This window comes from Podarcis melisellensis (genome assembly GCF_964234715.1).
Source record: "Podarcis melisellensis genome assembly, chromosome: 5".
Classification (NCBI taxonomy): Eukaryota; Metazoa; Chordata; class Lepidosauria; order Squamata; family Lacertidae; genus Podarcis; species Podarcis melisellensis.
Window position 1 is genome coordinate 91,581,514 of NC_138537.1, and position 22,729 is coordinate 91,604,242.

General features: G+C 50.5%; 1 protein-coding gene across 1 annotated transcript; it reads left to right on the forward strand.

The window, feature by feature from the left end:
* Positions 1-5,673: 5,673 nt before the first annotated feature.
* Positions 5,674-12,860, forward strand: NKX1-1 (NK1 homeobox 1; the record flags this gene model as incomplete). The annotated part of the gene is made up of 2 exons (XM_081911508.1): positions 5,674-6,187; positions 11,488-12,860. The coding sequence occupies 2 exons, from the start codon at positions 5,674-5,676 to the stop codon at positions 12,324-12,326; spliced, it is 1,353 nt and encodes a 450-aa protein (XP_081767634.1). The 3' UTR covers positions 12,327-12,860.
* Between the last annotated feature and the right edge of the window lie 9,869 nt (positions 12,861-22,729).

Genomic DNA, 22,729 nt, shown 5'->3' on the forward strand with positions numbered 1-22,729 from the left:
CAAAGAAGGATAGAACTTTCTTTTTATATGCAACTACAGCAGCAAGAATTCTATTGGCTAAATATTGGAAGGTACAGGAGCTACCCACGCTGGAAGAGTGGCATACGCAGCTGATGGACTATATGGAACTGGCCGAAATGACTGGCAGAATCCGAGACCTGGGAGAAGAGGCAGTGGAAGAGGACTGGAAAAAATTTAAGGACTATTTACAAAAACATTATAAGTTATGTGAATGTTGAGAATTTGTTAAGTTTTTAGACAACAAGCTTCAGATTTCAAATTTTTGATATTGCTGAATTTAAGTTCTGATGATGAAATGACTAAAGTCTAGGGTAAAGTTTCTATATTGAGGACTGTTGGAATTGTGAACTAACAATATTTCCCCTAAACCTAATATACAATTGAGGAAAGTACAAAACACAGGAAACAAGGTATTAATTTGCTGTAACTTTATTTTATTGAAAAAGATGCAGGGGATGGAAGATGTGGGGAAGTCCAGTAGATCATGAAAAATTGTTTTGTAAAGTAAGATCTCTTTTTTGCTTATAACCTTTTTTCTTTTCTTTCTGTAAAACTGCCTTTGTTGAATAACTGACGATGTATCTGACCTTGGAAAAAAGCAAATAAAAACATTATTATAAAAAAAAAAAAAATAAACTTCTAATTATGATTCATGCGTGTGATAATATTAATTTAATAATCAAGGAGATGTGCAGGAAGCATTAACCTCAATTAAGCTCATTACTAGCCTAACCTGAAAATCCCCTGAGCTTTTAAATCTTCCAGGATGAAGAGCTGACAATGTATTGATAGAGGGCAAGATCAGCTCCGTAGCCTCCTTTTCCCTCCCACCTACCCCCCATTCTATTTGTTGGGGAGAATTAATGTCTCTTTGACTGGGGCTTGATTAGCAATTTAAATAATTTTTAACCTTTATCGTGAAAACAATCTCTGCTCGCGTCGTTTCAGGAAGTGGCAGAAACCCAAACAACATGGAGCTCATCTCCTTGTGTGCCAAGTTAATATATATATATTATGTCCGGAGCGAAGGCCTGTGCCCTAATTCGCGGGGGCAAAAGTGGGGACCAGGAGAATCAGCTGGTTTTGCCACTGCTGAGAGTTTTATAAGAACCTGCGAGCAATTAAAAAAAAAACTCCAGTAGCCAGACCTCATTCTCTATCTTGAGCCACAAAGTGTCTGGGACTCAGCGAGGTGAGGACTCCTCCCCTCTCCAGAATGGAAAAGTACCCACGAAAAGTTTAACTCCTTGCACGCGCAGAGGTTTGCCTGCGGTGTCCCGGGACGGTGCTGCTTTTCAAAGGCACTCGATCCTCCGCAAACGGACAAGAGCAAAGTCCTTTCCAAGCCAGCCTATTTAGAGACTGCCTAGGGGGCCGGGCTAGCTTGCGTATTTACGAAAGGGGGGAGTGTGGAACCACGAGGCAAGCAGATACCAAACGGACGCAGCTTAAATTTTTTGCTCTCAATTCCCGACGCGTTTCCAACACGAAATTCCTTCCTCGGGGGAAGTGAATCAGCAGCAAAGCCAATGGAAGAACAATAATATTCAGGTTTGCGATTAGGACCGGTGCTGGACAGCAGCAGCCTGCTGTTCTTTCATTCGCTTCGGTCCAGATTCGTTTTCCCTGAGGAAAGACTCTCAGGATTGAAACGTTGTTTAACCGTGAGTCTTGGATCTCGCCCAAGCAATCATGGTTACATCACTGTGCCTGAGATTTTCAAAGTGCCCCAAAAATGGTCCCTGCCCCCTAGGAGCTACCAGTCTATTATAACTCAGCACAATGATGCCTGAAAGGGACTGAAAGTCAGGGATAAAGAAAGCAAGGCTATGTCCTCCTCTCAGCTGCAGATACTTCGAGCTGTTCGACAGTGGAGCGGACTCCCTCGGGAGGTTGTGGACTCTCCTTCCTTGGAGGTTTTTACGCAGAGATTGGATGGCCCTCTGCCATGGGTGCTTTAGCTGAGATTCCTGCCCTGAAGGGGGTTGGGGTCCATGACCCTCGGGGTCCCACCCAACTCTCCAATTCTATGATTCTAAGACTTAATTGCAGCACGGGAGTTGTACCAAAGAACTGACAAGCTCAGCTCCGCGTTGCAACCGGGCGCTCCTCCGGTTGAAGCTACCCCGAGTGAGTGGCCAGAATAAAAACGGGGCAGCCCCCGCGTGCCATAGGGTGCAAGCGATGCTCTTTAACCAAAACCTGGCCGTCGTGCTGTTGGTGTAAAAGCTGCTTGTCTTTCTGCTTTCAACAGTAGAAAGGTCTCTGCGTTTTGCAAAGTGTGTGTTGGGGGCGGGGGGAGTTCAAGCAGAACTGAAAGCGTTTCTGGTGGTTCCTCTGGGGCAAAATGACCCGCCTGGCTGTGCTCCTCTTGGCAGTACCCAGTCCTCATCATATTGGCCGTCGCTGCGCTCTCGGGAAATGATGGCGGCCTGGAGGAAGAAAGAGAATCGTTTCTTTACGCGGCGCTCCAAATAAGTGCAGCCGAGACAGGACAAAGGGCCAACGCGCGACGGGTGCTCTCGTCTTTTCCCGTCGGAAATGGCGTTGAAGGCACGCGTTTAAATTCATTCATTAATTAATTGGCCGGTTTGGGAAGAGACGCCTTCCCTCCTCGCCCGGGTCTCCCACTCTCTGAGCACCTTGGGGTGCAGGGCGCGCAGGACAGACCCCCCCCCCGGCCGGAACCTGGCTTCTCGGTACCCCCAGCCCGGGGCCTGGGCTCCTTTCTCCTTCCCCCGCGATGACCTTTCCGTGCTCTCGGCACACGTTTCTGATCAATGCTCGCGGCTCGGAGGCGCGGTGGAGGGGGGGATGAGCACCCCCCCCTCCTGCCCAGTTTCCCCCACCCCGTGTAAATCCATCAAAGTGACCTTCCCAATATAACAAGGGCTGCTAAACTGTTTTACCACCACGATAAATGTCCTTAATTACCCTGAGATCTGCCTGCGCCGCTACAGGGCGATGATGAATGGAGGAAAAGAAAAGGTTCATTTGTTGACTGGACTTGGGAAGATCTAATTAAAAAGGAAGTTTGGCGCTGAAACTCCGGAGCGGGACGCGGAACCGGCTGCGGGGAGGGGGAGCGGGTCGGCGGAAGGGGCATGGAAAGACTTTCGGTCTCCCGTCGCTTGGGCAGCCCTCGGGGCAGAGAACCAAGCGGGCGTCGAGGGCCCGGTGGCCGGCTCGACGCACGCTGGGCCTCGCTTGAAAAGCCCCGGGGCACCCGCGAGTCCCACGAGCTCGGCCAAGAGCCCCCTCGGTTGCTGCAGTTTCTTTTCCCCGGAGGTGCCGAGGTCTCTCACCCACCTGCCTTACAACGCGGCGCCCCCCGAGGGCATCGCTCCTAAGGCAGCTCAGGGACAAGACAAGCTGCTGCCTCGCCCAAGAGGCCGAGGGGGGGGGCAGCTGGGGTTGCCTTCCGGGGCCAGACGGGCCTGCGGGAAAGGGATGTCCGAGAGGAGCGCCCCCAAGCCAGGGACCCTCTGATCCGGTGCCACCTGCGACCGCCCATACCGCGCAAGTGGGAGGAGAGCAGGAGAATCTTGTCCCTGCTTCGGGCTGCCTTGGCCCCCTTCCCCTCCTGCCTCCGAGAAACGGAAAGGAAAAGGCTGTGGCCGCCTGGCTCCTGCCCCGCCTGTGGTCGGGGATGAGGCTGAGACCCGGCCCGAGCAAGAACGGAGATATTATTGCCTGCCACAGCTCGTCGAGGCCCCCAGAATCAGCGCCAACTTTCCCGAGAACAGATAACCGGAGATGGCAGATGGATGGAGATTGCGCAAATGAGCCTCTAATTGACAATCAATTGTGATTAGGAGCAATGGAAGGCCTTCCTTGCGCGCGCCCGGCTCCTTCCTCCTGCCAGGATGGGGGGGGGGGGGGAGAGAGAGAGAGGTGGAGGCAGGAGGCCCAGGAGGCGGCTCCCCGCTTCGAGAAGGTCCCTTTGGGGCCTGTCAGCAAAGACAGAAATCCAGCGTTGGTTCTTCCCCTGGGGGGCTTTGCGTCGGATTAATGCGCAATTAATTGCTGGCCCAAAGTGGCCAAGATGTCTAAGAGGGGTGGATGTAGATCATGAGGGACGAGTTTCCCCCACGCGTCCTAAATATTACTAAGTCCTAAAGGACCCTTCTTGAGCCGGGGGTGGGGGGGGCGCCAAGTAAAACAGAAGAAAGGTCTCCCTCGGATACCCGGCGAGCGAGGTGTCCAGAAAGAGCCGCTCCGCGCCGGCTCTCCTGCCTGCAGGGACTCCCCTGGGTCCGGCCCACTGATGGGCTAATCATGTCCGAGCCCGACCAAAATTACAGCTGATTGCTTTACCCATTATTCCTTCCAAGTTTTAATTTCTGCTTTCCAAAGGATCATTGCTCGCGGTAATTGCAAAAGACCTGCCCTTGTATGTGTCACTAGACTCAAAGGCAAAAAAGAAAAAAAAAGAAAAGGGGGAAAAAACCCACCCCTCTAATTTTTCGTTTATTCTGTCTCTAGCCCCGGCCTTTCTTTTGGCAGGTAATTCAAGCCGCCGTGATCTTCTAGACATCCAAAACAAGAACAGAATTAACGCCCTCAAAGAAGCAAATTGCAGAAATTTACAGATAGCAAAGGAAATTGCATTTCTCCCTACCCACCCCCATGGGCTGAAAAGTCCTGTTCTTTTTATTGTATGTTCCAGCTGAAGTGCAAATTATTGGGTGGGGAGTTCTAATCCCGCCGCCCTCCTCACACTGTTCTGCAGGAGGTCTTGGCATCCCAGGTCTATCTGGCTCCGGCTCTCTGCTCCTGGGCAATTTCCTCTCCCAATAATTCCAGAACAGGGTCAGGAGGGGAACCTGAATGTGGAATTCGAGGGGTTTCCTTGCGCTAAGAGGGCCGGATAATCCGTTTGGCGTCCCTCCACCCTCCTGTGAAAAGGTCCCGAGCTTCTCACGTATTTGTGGTTCTTCTGAACGTCAGTGTGTCCTTGTTCGTGAGTAAGTGCTGCTACTTATGGGCGGATCTGGAGGGCGGCGATGGTAAAGTCCCATCGTGGGACTGGGGGCGAGTGACTTTTGCGCGCAATTTGCGCCTCGGGGTGGAAAGCAGCCTCTCCAGTCGCTGAGCCCCCAAGCGCGGCGTTTCGGTGGATCCCGCAATTATTTCAAAGCGAGCGCCTCCTTCTCCTCCCACCTCGCCAAATAAGGCTATTTAGATGCTTTCCAGATGAGTGGAGGGCGCTGAAACCGAGCTGACAGCGAAGTATATCTCCGGCAGCGCCGCTATCCTTCACCCTCCCGGCCGCCCCCTCTCCACCCTCCTGCGCGCTCCTCTGGGACGAAGGTTGCTGGCCGTTCTGGGCAAGGGATTAATTTGCAGCCAATTACCACCGGGTGCTAAATATGAATGCATAACGAAGCCGCCCCCCTCCTGCTGGAAAGGAGGGTGGGATAAATGTCTAGGCTGCCCCCCAGAGAGGAGGGGCGGGGGTCAGAAGCCGCAGCAGCGCAGGGACCTTTTGGAGCGGAGCGCACAGACGCGCACACACACTCTCCGCGCCTCGCTTTCCCTGCCAAGTTCCTCCTCCTCCTCCGGAGGGGGTGTTTCCAGGCGAAGTTTGCAGAAGGAAGTCATCCGGAGGGGGAGGGCGGTGGAGGGGGGAGGGCTGCTCTGTGAGGAGTCATGAACGTGAGGCGAGACAAGGCTCAGGTGGGTGACGTCTCTATTCCGGCTGCAGCGGCGGCGGCGGCGGTGGCGGCGGTGGCGGCGGCAGCGAGCCCTCCAGAGTGCCTCTTGGGGGAGCCCGGGTCGTGCAGCTGGCCGAGGGGGGACAGCATGGACGGGCCGGCGGAGCAGCGCCTGACGCCCAGCAGCGACCTGCCGCCGGTCTACTCGTGCCCCGTCAGCAGGGACAGGCAGGGCAGCGAGAACGCCAACAACACGGCCGGGCCCGAAGGGGCGGGCGGCGCCTTGCCCGTGGTGCACAGAACCACCTCTTTCTCGGTGCTGGACATCCTGGACCCCAACAAATTCAACAGCAAGAGCCGCAGGCACTGCGCCGTGCTCTACAAAGCCGCGGCCGGCGGAGAATACACGCTGGTGAACGAGGAGAAACTGGACGAGGCGGGCGCGGATGCCAAGGCTCTGGCTGACGACTTCCAGGCAGCCAGGAGAAAGTCCGCGGCCGACCTGCGCAGTAAGTACCACGGGCCGCCCTCGCCCCCTTCCTGGCAACCCCCCCCCACCCCGCAGCAGCAGCAGCCAGGGAGGACCCCGGTGGGTCCCGTCTAGTCGCCTGCATTGGCCGGCTCGTCCGCCACTTCTGTCTCCGCGCAGGAGGCGCTCCTCTGTTGTCGCGGGCCAGCCAAGGGGAGCAGAGGCGTTCAGGAGAGCGGGCAAGCCCCCGAGGCCCTCTGCAGAAGGGAGGGCTTGGCGGAACTCTTCCCGGTCAGTCGCGCCCAAAGTTTTGTGCCAGGCAATGCCACCAAGTGGGGAACTCGCCCTCCAGGTTCCCATGCTAGGCAGAGGGAGAGGGAGCCTGGCAAAGGAGGAAGAAGCCTCCTTCCTCGGCCTGGAGAATCTCTCTTGCCGGAGAGGAAGGGGCCCGGGCCGGCCCTCCAGCGCTGCAAGATGCCTGCTTTATGCGCGCCTAAGCTTTAAGGCCAGGGGCAGACTCTGCGCGCTGCTTTCTTGGCTGAAGGGAACGGACAAGCCAGGCAGCATCCTACAACTCCAGGTGGCCGGCTAGGTTCCCAAGAGATGGCACCATGCAGCCAAGTCCCGTTTTGAGGGGGAGGCAGCCGCGACAACCGCCTGGGCCACTGGAGAGCGGCTGGCGTTAGCGGGAAGCCTGCCAGAGCCCTCCAATTGCTTCAGAACCGCAACCGCCGCGGTTCCTGCGCGAGTTCTGGTCCCCCAGGTTAACCTTTTTCGGGGTAAAATGTGCCTTTAAGGTCCAGGGATGTTCTTTTAAAAAAAAAAAAAATACACACACACACAAGCACAGACCTGGCTTTTTGCTCCCGGCGACAGATTCAATTTTCTCTCTTTCCCACCCTCTTTAGCTTTTTTTAAGGACAAATCAGACTAATTGTGACAAAATGCTGGTTATCTCTGGAAAAACAATTAAATTCCTTCGATTACATTTAAAGTAAAATGTGCTTAGCAGCGTAAAGAGGCTGCATAATGGGGGAAATCGCCCCAGAGTGGCGTGTAGGACTGAGCGGGTCGATATCCTATTATCGAATTGTGCATATCTCTTTCAAGCACCTTGCAAACTCTCGCCTAACATCTAAATTATAGGGTCAAAATTCGGATAATTACTCGATTAAAACCTATTACACTTATTAGGGCTGCCTATCGACCGGGAAGGGCGTTCGACCCGGGCGCCAGATTGCTTTTGCCTCCCCGCGTCCCTGCTAGGCTCCCGACGCCCCCTCCCTCGCCCTTGCTCCCCTCCGGTTCCTTGGCTGGGACACCCCTGCGTGGGACCGGGGGGCGTCGGGGTGCTGGAAGAAGCTCCGCTCCGAAGCCGGGCTGGTCTCTGCCGCCAGCAGAGCCGGCCACATCCCCGGGAAGCGCGAGCCGCCGGAGGCCTGCGCAAAGTCAGCAGGCGCGCAACTCCATGCCCCGCGGTTCGCACCCAGCCGCCAAGGCCTGCATCTACTCTTGGGCCCCGCACTCCGGGATACTCCGGCTTCCAGCTGTTTGGCCAGGGAGCCCAAAGGGGTCCTCGGGTCGCTCGGGGCCGCGGATGTCCCAAATAGTCCTGGCCAGGAGGCGCGGAGGCCCAGCTGTCCTACTCTCAGTGCCAGGGCCCGCCTGTACCCAACTCCTGGGGCCAGATCCCAAGGGCGTGGTGGGGCAGGAGAGGGACTTCGAGGAGTTTGGGGACCTCGATCGGCGAGACTGCTGCGCTCGCACTTTTCTTCTAGGCAAAACTTTGGGGCGCAGTCGGAAAGCCTCCTCCCGAAGCGCCCCGAAAGGATACAGTTTTGTGGCAAGAAATTGCCCCCGCGCAAGAAATGCCGCGCACGTCCAAAGGCTTTGCAAAACCAAACCAGTTTGCCTAAACTTTCATTGAGCTTCAAATTTCCCGAACGCGCGCCGGAGTTTCTGCATCTTTCCCCGGGGAGGCGACAAGCCAAGCTTTGGAGAGCTCGATTGTCCGACAACTCTTCACTTCAGAAATGAGGTTGCGGTTTCTTTTGTCCGGCGAGGATTAAAACAATTTCTCTATAAATTCGTTTACACCGAGCCAAATTTGAGATCCGCTGTACAATTAGTTCTGGTTTAAAGGAGGTCGATATTGCACAGGAGGGAAATCTGTACATTTTACGCCCAAGCCTTGTATCCTGGATTTCATGTTTCCTCCAATAATTTAAGTGCGCGAACTTCCCTGAGAAGTTTGGGGGGTCTTGGCGATTTAAGGCTTTTAAAACCAAACAAACAAACCCAGGCCACGTTTTGCCACCCGGGAGCTGCTCGCTTTCGAAAAGTGAGATTTTCTTCTTCGCTCATTTGCCTCGTCGGCGAAAGCAAAACACTGGGGATGTCTGGGGGCACCAGCAAGAGCCCGACTCTCGCCCGAGTCCCATTAATTGGCGATTAATATATAACCCCAAACAAATTAAGTGACCGCTAACTGCTTTGTACATTACACAGAATTGGTTTAATTAAGTTTGGATCTGCTCTAGCAATCGATACAAGTATTTGGTCCAATTAAATCCTTCTTCCAGGGGATAACCAAAAAAACAAAAAAACAAAAAAAAAGGAATAAGCAAATAACGGACAGACAAAGCTTTGATGGGAAGTGAGCGACGTACTGCTTGCTTCTCCGGCTCCATTCGGATCAAGGGCACTTTCTGACCTTTTTTTAAAAAAAATAAAAATAAAGAACAACAACCAGCTTTTTAAAAATCAGGCCATAAACTGCCTGTGTTCTGCCTGCCTTCAACAAGTCCTTTGCAGTAGGGAATGAGGGGGCCATTATTTTCACGAAATCTGGGTGTTGCGGGACGGAGTGCCGGCCACTCGCCCAGCTCAGCTGGCTGGAGAGAAGCGTTTCTCCGAGCTTCCCCCGCGGTCCGCTCCCGGCTTCTCCGGCTTCGATTTGCGCAGGCTGCAAGGCAGCAAGCGAAGGGCACCGATCCTTTGACCAATGAGATCGTGCTTATTATTTTTTTAATCATTAAGCTTTTTTTAAAATAAAAAAAAATTAGTTGGAGTTTTGTCCCCCAAGTTGAATCCGCGCGTTCCTGGCAGTACTGTACTTTTAGGAAGCCAAAACAACGTCTCCTTTCCGTTGACTGATAATCTTCTGGGCTGAGGGGAACAGGACCTGAAGTCTATACTGTAGTGCAGGATGCCAGCAGCCTAGGAAGTCGCCCCAGGCGTCCCATCTCCAAGCCATGCCAGGGAACGCGCGCTTTGGGTACTTAAGGGGGACCCGGAGTTTTGTGGTTTGGCGGTTCAAAGCAGGGGAGTGAAACCTCCCCCTGGGCCTGGGCTCCCCTTCTGGGGTCCTCTGGGCGCTTCCCAGCGCTACCCGCAGGCCCCCGCTCCCGGGCCCCCTGGATGGCTCTGGACGCGCGCGATGAGACCCCCAAAGCAATGAGACCCTCCTTCCTGCCGCGAAGGAGGAAGCTCCTGGTGTCGCCCCCCCCCCGCCAGCCCCCTCCCTCTCCCCGCCAGCATTATCCTAAATTGCAGCGGCAGAGCATTCAACAAATAGGTCCCGGGGCTCAAAGGCGACGCCACCCACCTTCAGGCCGCGTCCCAAGGCCTCTGCCGCGCTCAGGTTTCGCCTTTCCAAACAGAGCCCCCGGCCAGCGGGCCTCCCCGGTTGCCCCTCCGATGGCTTGGACGAGCTGACCTCACACCCGGGCCCCGCTTCTGCTTCTTCTTCACCTGCCACTCCCCGAACTTTCAAGGCCGCGAGTTGAGGACAAGGAGTGGGAGTAAGGCGTGCAGAGGGTGGGACTAATAATAATAATAATAATAATAATTTTGAAGTAGTTTTATCTTGCCCAAGGTAACCCAAAGTGACTTACAACCAACCAACCGAGCATTCCTTGCTTTGCGTAAAGGGGGCATTCACAGTGATTTTTCTGATGGAGGCGAAGGAAGTAAAAACTAAAAATAAATAGACAAAGCTAACTTGCATCAGAGAGCAGGTCTTCAGCGGTGACGCCTGGACAGACCTGGTCTCTGAGAAGCTGGTTCTCCAGGTCTGCTGCCCACCTACAGGTGGACATGGCGTCCAGACCAATCTCTGTCCGTTTTCACCACTGACCACCGGAATAATTTCCCTGACTCCATTTACTTCCTCCCAGCCTTTATTAATTGCATTGCTCTGACAATCAACTTCACAGCCCACTGCATTTATCTTTAAAACAAAACACAACAAAAGCACACGACCCAAATACCAGGTTAACAACACTGGGCTATGCTTTAGGGCTGTCCTAAAGTACTTCAGCAAAATGGGTATAACGACACTAGGTTACTTTGCAGCGCTGGCGAGATCCCTCAATTTCTTAGGCACCCTCCTGTCCCCTGCAATATGGCAGAAACATGGAGGATTTTATGCGCATTGGTATTAACAGAATGATGAAAATCACAATTTTTTGGGTATGAAATAAGACCCAAGTTAGAAATATTATGAGCTCCCGTCTTGGCTGTTACCTTGGCTGACACGCTTTTATTATGAATAAATTTATCGGTAAACAATACTACCCCAATCAAAGCTAAACCAAAACTCCAGACCCCCGAATTGTTTTCCTGCAATCTTGTTTTTTTCCCCTACCAGCGAAGACCAGCAGAAAAGGTTTTATAAAAGACCAGGCAAGAGTCTCGCCTTCTGTTTGTTTCATTGGCTAGCTCTGCTTTTCTAAATCTCGGTCCCTGATACAACTTAATTCTTAAAGCGCCGAGAGCAGGGCGGGCAGGGAGGCAAGTTTCTCACGAAACAAATGAGAATGGCTACTAGAAACTTTCTCTTTTAAATGAAAAGTGGGAATCTGGAGTATTAAGGCGGGGGAAAGAGAGACGGCCCCCTCCCCGGTGCGGACACCAATGCCCACCATCAGGATCACGAATAATGGGAAAGTGGCTAAGTAGACGCGCCTCGCTTTTGAACGACACATTTCTGACCCCTACTAGGGCAGAACCGCAGATCCACGTATGTTTGCAGAACTGTAGTCTGAGGACCTTATGTGGGGAGGGATAGGGTGAGCAAACTAAGAGCCGAGAGACTTCGGTTGTGCGGGTGGCGAAATGTGCCCAAGGCGGAATGGCTGGCAAAGGAATGTCTCCTCCTTTCCCGTTTTTGACGGGCTGCGCCTGGCACTGCTGTCCTGGGGGCGAAGACCCGGCCCGGCTCTGCGCCGGCCACTCCGGGCCCAGCCGGTCTGTATGTGTGCTTTGTGCGTGGAGGGGTAGGGGAGAGGACGGCCGCAGGAGCCCGCCCGGCTCACTCTCTTTCGCTTGTATGTGCAGAGACCGGCGAGCTGTACCGGAGCGAGGAGGCCGAGCTGGATCCGAGCAAGCGGAGGAGCCCCTGCGCGGGCAGCGAAGCCCCCGACGAGGAGGAGGACGAGGAGGAAGAGGACGAGGAGGAAGAGGAGCTGTGCAGCGAGGAGAGCAGCAGCCACAGCGAGGGGGGCGCCCTCGAGGCGGGAGGCGGCGGCAGCCTCGCAGCGGACGACCTCGGGGCTCACCCGCCGCCCCCGCCGCCCCAGCAGCCCGGAGGCGCCTCCGGAGGGCAGCCGCCGCAGCCTCAGGCCCAGGCGCAGGGCCAGCAAGCAGCGGCGGCGGCGTCCGCGCCGTCGGGGAAAGCCAAGCGCAAGCGCCCGGGCTCGGATTCCAAGTCCGGAAAGCCCCGCAGGGCGCGGACAGCGTTCACGTACGAGCAGTTGGTGGCTCTGGAGAATAAGTTCAAGGCTACGCGGTACCTGTCGGTGTGCGAGCGACTCAACTTGGCCCTGTCCCTCAGCCTCACCGAGACGCAGGTCAAGATCTGGTTCCAGAACCGGCGCACCAAGTGGAAGAAGCAGAACCCCGGCGCAGACACCAGCGCCCCGACGGGCGGCGGCGGCGGCGTGGGGGGCGGCGGCGGAGGCCTGCCCGGCGCACTCAGCCCCCTCAGCCATTCGCCCCCCATGGGGGGCCACGGCCTGGCCATGCACGGCCCGCCGGGCGCCTACGGCAGCCACCCGGCCGGCGGGCTGGTGTGCGCAGCCCAGCTGCCCTTCCTGCCCAGCCCCGCCGTCCTCTCGCCCTTCGTGCTGGGCTCGCAAACCTACGGCGCGCCCGCCTTCTACACGCCGCACCTCTGAGGGACCGACGGGGCCCCCGCTGCTGCCACCAGCCCTTGCGGAGCAGGAGACTTGCGCGGGGCCGGGCCGAGGCAGCCTCACTCCCCGGCCTACGGTCCCCGCGTCCACCCGACGGAGAGAAAAGGATAGGTGCCCTGGCGCCTGGTCCACGGACGATTCTCGCCTGCGGGCAGCCGTCGCGTTGCTCTGAGCTGCGGGACAAACTGAGCAGAGGCCCAAGGAGGCCGCCTCGGTCTCTCCATGTAAATAATGCGCGCTGCCCCGTCTTTGCCCGGGTCCCCTTTCTCCTCCTCCACCGCCCCTTGTCCAAGATGCCTCTGCCCCGCAGACTCTCAGGGTGAAACGGGGCGCGGCGTCCCTTCCAGGCGCCGTCGAAGAAATGAGGCGCTCTCCGCCCTCGGGACGCCGCGCTTTTACGCACTTCAGCGTTGCTGTTTTTAAAAAAGGACGAGGAACTGGGAGGAGGGAGTTTAAAAATGGAAAACCGAGGGGGCTGTCTTACCGGAAATGCGCTTAAAAAAAAACGAGGGAGAAAGAGACAAGCTTTTTTGTAACATCAGTCAACTATGTATATTTCTGGATGTTATACAAATTTTAACTTTATAATTTGTGTATAAAGTGCGCAGGAAACATTGATCCAAAAGGTATAGAAAGCACTTTGCTGGAAATCTAAATCAATAAAGAATTGATTTAGTCGACTTTGTTCTGCCTGAGCGACTGTTTTTAACCTTTTAAAAAAAAAAAGAAAAAAGAGAGAGAAAAAACACTGCGGTCATCGCCAGAGTTAGTTGGCGCTGACAGAAGAAGCAAATAATCTAGGTCACTCACGATCCAGCCAAAGTTAAGCAGTTCTTAGTCCCCCGCCCCTTGTGATTGCCGGAAGATTTCAAGGCGCGCGCTCCGCTTTCCCATTGCAACTGTGCAGGCCGCTTAACCGTACATGGATCCGGCTGCCTTTAATGTTTCTAGTTTTCAAATAAGCCCAAAGCCCCACCGAGAAGGCTGCCGCGTCTTCCCCAACACCTCCAGCGTTTCTGGTTTGGAGAGAAGCATATTCCGCATGTAGACTTTTTTTCTGTGTGGACGTTATTTCCCATCGTTTATTCCCCGGCCCCTCTCCAATAATTCGTGTGTGCGTGTAAAGGTTCTTCTCTTGGTAGTTTCCAAAGACAGCGAATATAATGTGTTGGGATTAAATAAGTGTAACAAACCGGTCGTGGTTGTATTTTTTTAAATGTACCAATACTGCCATTATTTGTGTACATAAAATATGTAATCGGCTTCTTAGCCAATATTTGGTTCCCCCCTCCTTAAAACAAGCTGCGTTTCAGGAGCTTTTTCGTTTCCCATTCTTACCCCCACCACGCCAAAAACAAAAAAAAAACTCCGCTTTCCCTCTCAGTAGCCGGTGTAATTTAAAAGTCAAACGAGATGATGCATATTATCAATAATAATGATTTGTCATTTAAGCTATTTATGAAAAGCTAACTTAGTTGGTCTTTAAGGTGCTACTGGAAGGAATTTTTTTTGTTTTGACTATGGCAGACCAACACGGCTACCTATCTGTAACTGGAACTATGAAAAGCCAGAAATATTTGGCTTATCTTCCGAAGCTCTGCGGCGCATCGGGAGGCGCGCAGGACCGCTGCATTCCTGCGCCCTCCAGCTGCCGGCGCGTTTTCGACGGCGCGCAAGATTCCGGCTGGCGAGGCGCAAAACCCCACCGCGTTTTGCAGGGGGCCGGCTGGGCAGCGTTAGTCCTGCTGGCCCCGGGACCGGAGGGACCGGGCGAGGGGTCCCTGCTGGCTCCTGGCGTTCAGGTGACAGGGCCTTCCTTTGGGGACGGACGGTCCTTCCTTGGCGCGCGGTGACAGAATTAAACGACTTCTTTCTAATCCCATTAGCTCCTTCCTCTCGTTTGCTTCCTCCGCTGAGCATTTTTGACAGCCTCTTGCTGCCACCGCTGACACTTGAGGAGCGAGGAAGTTATAATTTCTGACAGAGAAATTACAGCTTCGCGCAGACGGCCTCGACGGCTGGGAATGGAAACGGAGCGAGAGGGAGAAGGAGGGGCGCGCAGCTGGCTGGGTCTGCGCTGGGCGCGCTCGGCCGCCAGAGGGAGCAGGAGGAGCGCGTGACGGGGCGAGGGGACCAAGAGGGCTAAGGCGGAAGGAAGGCAAAGAATTCCGCTAATAAAACGCAGAATTCTGCTACTGACATATCCAGACGCGGCTGGCTAGGGAACAAAAAACTATATACAAAGTTGCATCGGCCCCAGGCCGGTCAGCGTGGCCAATGGTTAGGGAGGATGGCAACAGGACTGGATAATGGAAGGAGGAATTCACCAAGGGCTATGTCGTCAGCGCTGGGTGGGAACTGTTTGTTTGTGACTTTAAAGGTAAAGGGACCCCTGACCATTAGGTCCAGTCGTGACCAACTCTGGGGATGCAGCGCTCATCTCGCTTTATTGGCCAAGGGAGCCGGCGTACAGCTTCCAGGTCATGTGGCCAGCATGACTAAGCCGCTTCTGGCGAAACAGAGCAGCGCACGGAAACACCGTTTAGCTTCCCGCCAGAGAGGTACCTATTTATCTACTTGCACTTTGACGTGCTTTCGAACTGCTAGGTTGGCAGGAGCAGGGACCGAGCAACGGGAGCTCACCCCGTTGCGGGGATTCGAACTGCCAACCTTCTGATCTGCAAGTCTTAGGCTCTGTGGTTTAACCCACAGTGCCACCCGCGTTTATGTTGCCCAAAACAACCCAAAGCAACTTACAAACAAACGGACGCATCAATGCATTGAAACCAAGGGGGCATGCCTTGAAATTTTATTATTTATTAAATTTATTAGCCGCTTTATCTTGCCCAAGGCAATAATAATAATAATAATAATACCCCTCCCCCTTGCACTGTTCTGGGGTTCTCCCACCCCCTGCTGCCAATTGGGGGGGGGCTTGGGGAAGGAGAGGGGGCGCTGCTGCCCCAGCAGGACCCGTTGAGCAGCTGACAGGACTCCTTAGCTGAATCCCACCCTTTACGTGGCTACTCAGAAGTAAGCCCCCCCAGTTCAAGTGTGTGTGTGCGCGTGTTTGTATCCTCAGCAACTCCTAGGTCCAAACTGACTGCCCCCCCTCCCTACGCCCTCCCCATGAGCACAAAAGCACATTTCAACAGAGCCAGTACTTTCTCCTGTAGCAGCTATGAGAGCCAAGGCAGAAAAGAGGGGCTGGTAAATGTTCTTCATCTGCTCATAATACCAGACCCAACTGTTTTTATTTATTATGTTTCTATACCACCCTTTATCTGAGGATCCCAAGTCCCACAGAAGAAAGAGCTTTAGAGGGATAGATTTGGGCTGGGTTCTTATGATTTGACTTGCTGCACAGTGTCCCCATCTGCTGCTTGGGAATTTAAACCTCCTTTCTGGTGTTACCTTTAGCTGTGGGCAAGCGCCTGCAACACGTGCAAGCCCCAGAGGATCTGCAACACCAAGGGGATCCCTGCCAGGCTACCACCTCCAATCCTAGATCTGCAGTGGCTCCTTTCCTACTAAGGCTCAGATCTCATCAATATTAGTGGGTTTTGTTGTTGTTTGTTTTTTGTAGTAATGCTACTTATTGGTTGCTCCTGAGCCACATGGTGAATTCATCACCCTGTAGTTATTCAGCTGCTTCTGCCCTTTAATTTTAGGATTTTCCTCATTTTATTATTCCCCTGCACTCTTTTGGTTACTCTTGCGACAGATTTCCATGTGAACCAACTACTATTCACTATTGTTGGGGCTGGTGCCTTTCCACCGCAGAACTGGTTTGCCACTTTCCTCTCACCTGTATTGAACCTTCGACCTCGGATAGGTGGAATGGAATCCTTAGGAAGGAAGAGCTACCTTCTTTTTTACTCCCCAAAACTGACAGAACCAGATTTATTTTATATTATTTATTTTAATGCTCGTTTTCAATACACACTTTCCCCAAAACCTTCACTTTTCACTGCAGGGGAGATAAATGCTTGTGGTTATCCTACATTTCCCTGCACCTTTTGCAGAAGTGTGTGTGTGTGTGTTTTCTCAATGGACCTTTGCAATGCTGTGCAACAGTTATCCGCAGCCACACACCCCTAATAGAAAACATTGCCAGTGCCACAGAAAATGTAGCTGGTGAGTGTCCATCAAAGTGCAACTGTAAAGTGTGGAAATGTTCAGGGAGGCAAGAGAGGATATATTGTTTAATTATATCCTTCCCAACTTGTGTTAACAAGTTCTATAATTTAGCAGAGTAACATTCCCCTTTTTAAACTTGTACAGTGGATAACGTCTTGCCAGGCTTGTTTAAGCCTCTAAAATAAGTTTCCTGGTAATTCCCCTTTATTCCGTCTTAAAAAGATTAGACATGACACCTTGTATAAAAGTATAAAAGAGTTTACTCACACACATTCTGTTCACAGATGGATCCCAGAAGGCAGACTTGGGTTACAAAATATATACACCTGGAATCTATCCCATAAGGAGATAGTTCCTTTTTCCTCTCTTGGCTGGAAGCCTCTCAGACTAAGAAGATGTTGCTTCTTCGAGGAATGGAGTCAGAGAGAAAGTTGTTCTTTTGTTACCTGCATAGGTGAGGTCATGCCCACCTGGGCAGAGGAGGAAACAGGAAGTTCCGACTGGCTGGTCCAGACCCCCCCCCCTTTTACTGTATGTCCACTCTAGGAATGTTGTATTTGACTGCTCTGTGTTTCACATCCCACATAACACACCCTTTCAGCTGTACATCTTAACTTGGTAATCTTGGTGTGTTCAGGGTGTTGGTGGCTTGTGAGAATCAGCTGATACTTCACCACAACTCAACCAGTGTGATGCGTCAGCAAAGGATGAGGAGCCCCAGCAGAGACTTCAGAGATTTCCTGCTCCCGGCAGACTGCTTCTTCCAGGGTCCCCAGTTAAGGGGAAAACTGCTCTCCCACACAGTTCAAAGTGACGAAGTAACAAAGTGTTTATTGCTTCCAGACACAAGGCAAAAACTGAACACGATATACAGTTCCTCAGGACTTTGAAGTAAAGATACATATGTACAGAGAGATCTGCTAACACTGTCACCCTGCTAGTTAATGCTGCTGTGTAAAACCCACAGCCTGGTCCTCTGACTTTCACAGATTCAGAGTCAGACCCTGAGAAGCCAACAGTGCAGTGGCAGGACATAGATATGCAACAGGACATAATAAAAGATTATTATACCTGTCTCTACATTCCTGAGCCAATGGGGATGTGAAGGACTCAGCGAGTCATGCCTTGCTCTGTTGCTATGGTAACCCAGTGCACCTGGTACCCTTATCTCAGAACATCCAGACTTGGGGGATGTGCTACTCCAGACACGAGACCAAGCACTGTGTAATTCAACCCATTGCTCACATTGCACCAACAAGGGGGACTTGCTCTTGAATAAGTGTGCCTAAAGCTCTAGCCACGGTGTTCCTTTAGTCAGCTGACCTTGAAAATGAGCAGTAGTGATAAAAGGGTAACAACATTTAGCAAAAGCAGTTACTAATCATGATTCCCCCCCCCCGCGCCCCGATTTCCAGGTAACCAAAGGGCAACAGACGCCAATCTTTTTGTTAGTTGTCCAAAGAGGGCATTTTAGCAGGTACAACTTTGATTACTCCGGCGTGAAAACGTGTACCGTATTTTTCGCTCTATAAGACGCACCAGACCACAAGACACACCAAGTTTTGGGAGGAGGAAAACAAGAAAAAAAATATTCTGAATCTCAGAAGCCAGAACAGCCTGCAATCGCTCCATAAGACGCACACACATTTCCCCTTACTTTTTAGGAGGGAAAAAGTGAGTCTTATAGAGCAAAAAATACTGTACTTGCCCACAGCCCCTTCATTATCAACATGAGGCCTCCCCCTCCCCCTCTTCTAGATACTATATTAGATTTAGATATATAGTCAATTGATCCCGTTTATGGAGAATTCTGTTGGCTTGCTCAGTATTGACTTCTGCTTCCTGCCAAATCCCCTCCCATGAAGATGTCCACTACTGGATAGTTTGAGTGACAAGAGCCTGGTGCTCCCTGCTATTGATTCATAGCCTATAATCTGAACTATTCAGAGACTAGCAAAATTCATAATGTGCAGGGAGAGAAGGCTAATACATGGAGTTTCCTGTGCGTGGTAAGTTAGGCTGCTGGGAAGTTCAAATGAAATAAAAAATAGCTATAACAACAGCCCACATCAGCTAGAACCCATGGTTTGCATGCACCTTAGGTTCTTAAATCCCAAGCATCTTACATTAGCAGCGGGTGCTAAAAACCTGGAGAGCTGTTGCCAGTCAGAATAGGCAATAGCTCGACACAATATACGGCAGCTTCACATCCTATATTTTTCTTTTTTTTTAAATTAATTTATATTTTATTAAGTACAAATTAGAAAACATACATACTTACAACAAAAGAATCTACAAAGGAAAAAGAAAATACATATAACCAAGGGGGAAAAAATAGAGAATACTTTGCCTCTTTTCAAATTTACCGTTATTTATACCTCTATAAAATGTTATTCACAATAAAGGAGTGAAATGAAAGATAAGATATCAGAAAAAAGAACAAAGAAAAAATAAAGAAGTAAAAGAAAAGGACCATAGGTGAAAATTTTAAAAAGTAGATAAGTATTCACTATACATAGCCGTTTCCCATCCTTATCTACCTTAAAAAGTGTTGTTGTTTTTTAAAAGACTTCCACCGTTTACCTCACACATTTTAAATAATCCATTCATCAAATCCTCTGTTCTTCTTTTTTTTAAAAAAAATAGATTTTTATTAATTTTCCAGCAATTATACATTTAAACCCAAATTCAACAAATTGTGTCTGTTTTGGACTTCCCTCAGCGTCTATGCAAGTCATCCATTTTTCTATCTTTTTAACACATTCCCTCTTTTTAATATTGTCATTGTTGCTCCTTAGTCCCCTTATTTTCCTTAAACAATACTTGTTTGTCTTTTTACAGTGCCTCTTGAAAACCCACTAACGTTGTGTTCATCTCACAGATATTCTTCAGATAATCAACCAATTTTCCCCAGTCCTCGATGAACTTTTGGTCTTTAGTGTATCTAATTTTCCCGGTTAGTTTGTCCAGTTCTGCATAGTCTATTAGTTTTAATCTCCAATCTTCTATCGTCGGTATCTCTTCTTGTTTCCATTTCTGGGCCAACAGGATTCTAGCTGCCGTTACTACATATTGGAAAAGTTTGAAGTCTTTCCTTCTTATATCCGTTCCTATCATCCCTAAAAGAAAAGCTTCTGGTTTTTTCACAAAAGTATATCTTAACATTTTTTTCATCTCGTTGTAAATCAGAAACTTTTAACTTTTTTACACTCCCACCACTGATGAAAGAACGTCCCTTCTTTCTCTTTACATTTCCAACATTTGTTATCAACCTTATACATCCTCTGTTCTTCATATTTTCCCTTTGGATTTCCTTAATGTCTCACTTTGCATTTTTTTATATTACGCACAAGATTATTCTAAACACAACCAGATTTTTATAGTCGAGCCCTGGTTTTGTAAATAATCATTTAAACACTCCCATTGCTTCACAACCATAGTTTTGGATTTTCTCCTTATTATATCCGTCAGTTTTGCTAGTGCCAGGTCATCGCAAAGTTTTCCCAAACATTCTCTTTTTGTTGGGATGCTGTCTTCTTTCCAATAGCTAGCAATCAAAATTCTTGCCGCTGTTGTCGCGTATAGAAATAAGTTAGTTTTATCTTTTGGCAACTTCACATCCTTACAGAATCCCCCAGAAAACGACCATAGCAACTTTTGAAAAAAATGAATTGAGAATAGACAGGCATTTGAAACCCTGGATTTTGTTACAGGGAACTATATTGTCACACACCACCCCAGTCTCCAAGTGGTGTGAAATTGCAGGGGTTCCAGGCACTTACTCAATATTTGGTTTCCTTGGAATGTGGGACAGCAGAGACTGTGGTGTCTTTAGGATACATGGTTTATTTACACTGTGTACATTACAACCTGAGCCTAGGATGGAGCGGCTCACAGCATTAACTCCCGAAAAGGTCTTGCTTCTCCCATTGCCATGGCTTTGAATTCCAACATAACTTCCAGCTTCTGCCTGCTTTTGGCTCAGCTCACACACACTCCGCCTTTTGTCTTCAAAGTCTTCTTTCTTCTTTGGCGGTCACTCGTAGCTGAGTAAGATTGTTTTCCATTAACGTGGTCTTAACAGTGAGTTCGTAGGTGACTGTGGAAGCTAATTCTGGATCCACACGTCATTCCATAGTGGGGACATAGGTTTCCAGGCAGGAGTTGATCACAGTGTGGATTTGCCAAGCGTGTCTTCCTCTTAGCACGTTTCTCCCTTGCATCCTGAGTTCGAGTGTCTTCAAAGCCCATGACACCTTTGGTAAATGCTGTCCTCCAACTGGAGCCCTTGCAGGCCAGTGTTTCCCAGTTGTCAGTGTTTATACAACATTTTTAAAGATTTGCCTTGAGACAGTCTTTAAACCTCTTTTGTTGACCACCAGCATTACGCTTTCCATTTTAAAGTTCGGAATACAGTGTTACCTCTGGTTACGTACTTAATTCGTTCCGGAGGTCCGTTCTTAACCTGAAACTATTCTTAACCTGAAGCTCCACTTTAGCTAATGGGGCCTCCTGCTGTCGCCGCGCCGCTGTGCACAATTTCTGTCATCCTGAAGCAAAGTTCTTAACCTGAGGTACTATTTCTGGGTTAGTGGAGTCTGTAACCTGAAGCATATGTAACCTAAAGCGTATGTAACCCGAGGTACCACTGTAGAGTAGTTGTTTTGGAAGACGACCATCAGGCATCCGCACAACATGACCCAGTCCAATGAAGTTGATTTTGAAGAATCATTGCTTCGACACTGGTGATCTTTGCTTCTTCCAGTACACTGGCATTAGTTCACCTCTCTTCCCAAATGATGTGTAATTTTTTTCAGAGACACCATTGATGGAATCTTTTGAGGAGTTGGAGATGGCATTTATAAGCACCATCCAGGTGAGGGAGCCAGCCCACCCAATTGCACTTTGGCACAGATCAACTTCTATAGTAATGCTAACAACAGTACTTAGGCCACTTAGTACTTTGTCTCACAAAGAAATTGGACTAACTAGTTTAATAATGGGATCCTCCATTAGATTTTAACACTTGCTGAATCCAGGAGTCCAGGAATGAGAAGGGACTCGGGTATCATGCAGACAAACTCCTCAACCAAACTCACAACAAATAATTTCTGTCTTTTGCTTTTCTTTTTATGACAGTTATGGCATCTACAGTTATACTAGCTGTTGATGTGTTCAGAAAGGAAGTTGCAATACAGGAACAACCATTTACCAAATGTGGTCCTGCAAGAATTTGAAGGGTGTTTGTGTGTGTGTGTGGATTAGTTCAAATCGGAACCTTGGAATGTGCTTGGAAAGTTTTAATATTTCTGTTATATAATACCCCTAGTGGCCCCCAGCATCCATTGGGCAAATGGCATAAAACTAGGCAACAAAACACTTCCAATAAAAAAGAGATATATATATAGACTGCAGGAATGTTGTGGGTAGCAGGAGAGGATATATTGATTAAATACTATCCTTTCTAACTCATGCTAGTGAGTTTATTCATACAGCAGAGTGCATTCCCCCTTTTACACAGCAGGCAGCTAGTTGCAGATTCGTTAGAAGAAGAGTTTGGATTTGATATTCCACTTTATCACTACCCGAAGGAGTCTCAAAGCGGCTAACATTCTCCTTTCCCTTCCTCCCCCACAACAAACGCTCTGTGAGGTGAGTGGGGCTGAGAGACTTCAAAGAAATGTGACTGGCCCAAGGTCACCCAGCAGCTGCATGTGGAGGAGCAGGGAAGCGAACATGGTTCCCCAGATTACGAGTCTACCGCTCTTAACCACTACACCACACTGGCTTTCTTAGACTCTCTAAAGTTATATTATTCCCAGTAAGACCCCTTTGATTCCCTAATAAATTAATAAAGACACAACAGTCTTGTTCATTAGTAACAATAAGAAGTTTACTCACCATCAGAGCACAGTGTGATCCCTAAAGGCGGGCTTTAGGCTTGAAGTTACAAGCAAGTAGAAGGAGTGGATGTACCCCATGTGGGTATATCCCTGTGTTGCTGTCCAAGAGAAGAAAAGGCTTCAAGAGAGGGAGATGGCTGTGTGACTGGACCTTCTGTGGGGTCTGAAAGGGCCACGCCCACCTACCTGGTCACATGCAAAGGAAGGATGCTCCAGACCAGGTGTAACAGGAAGTTCAACGGGCTGGACCAACATTCTCCTGCATGTCCACTCTAGGCAAACAGGAAATGTTGTATTTGACTGCTTATGTTACCTCCCACACAGACAACTCCCCACTAGCAC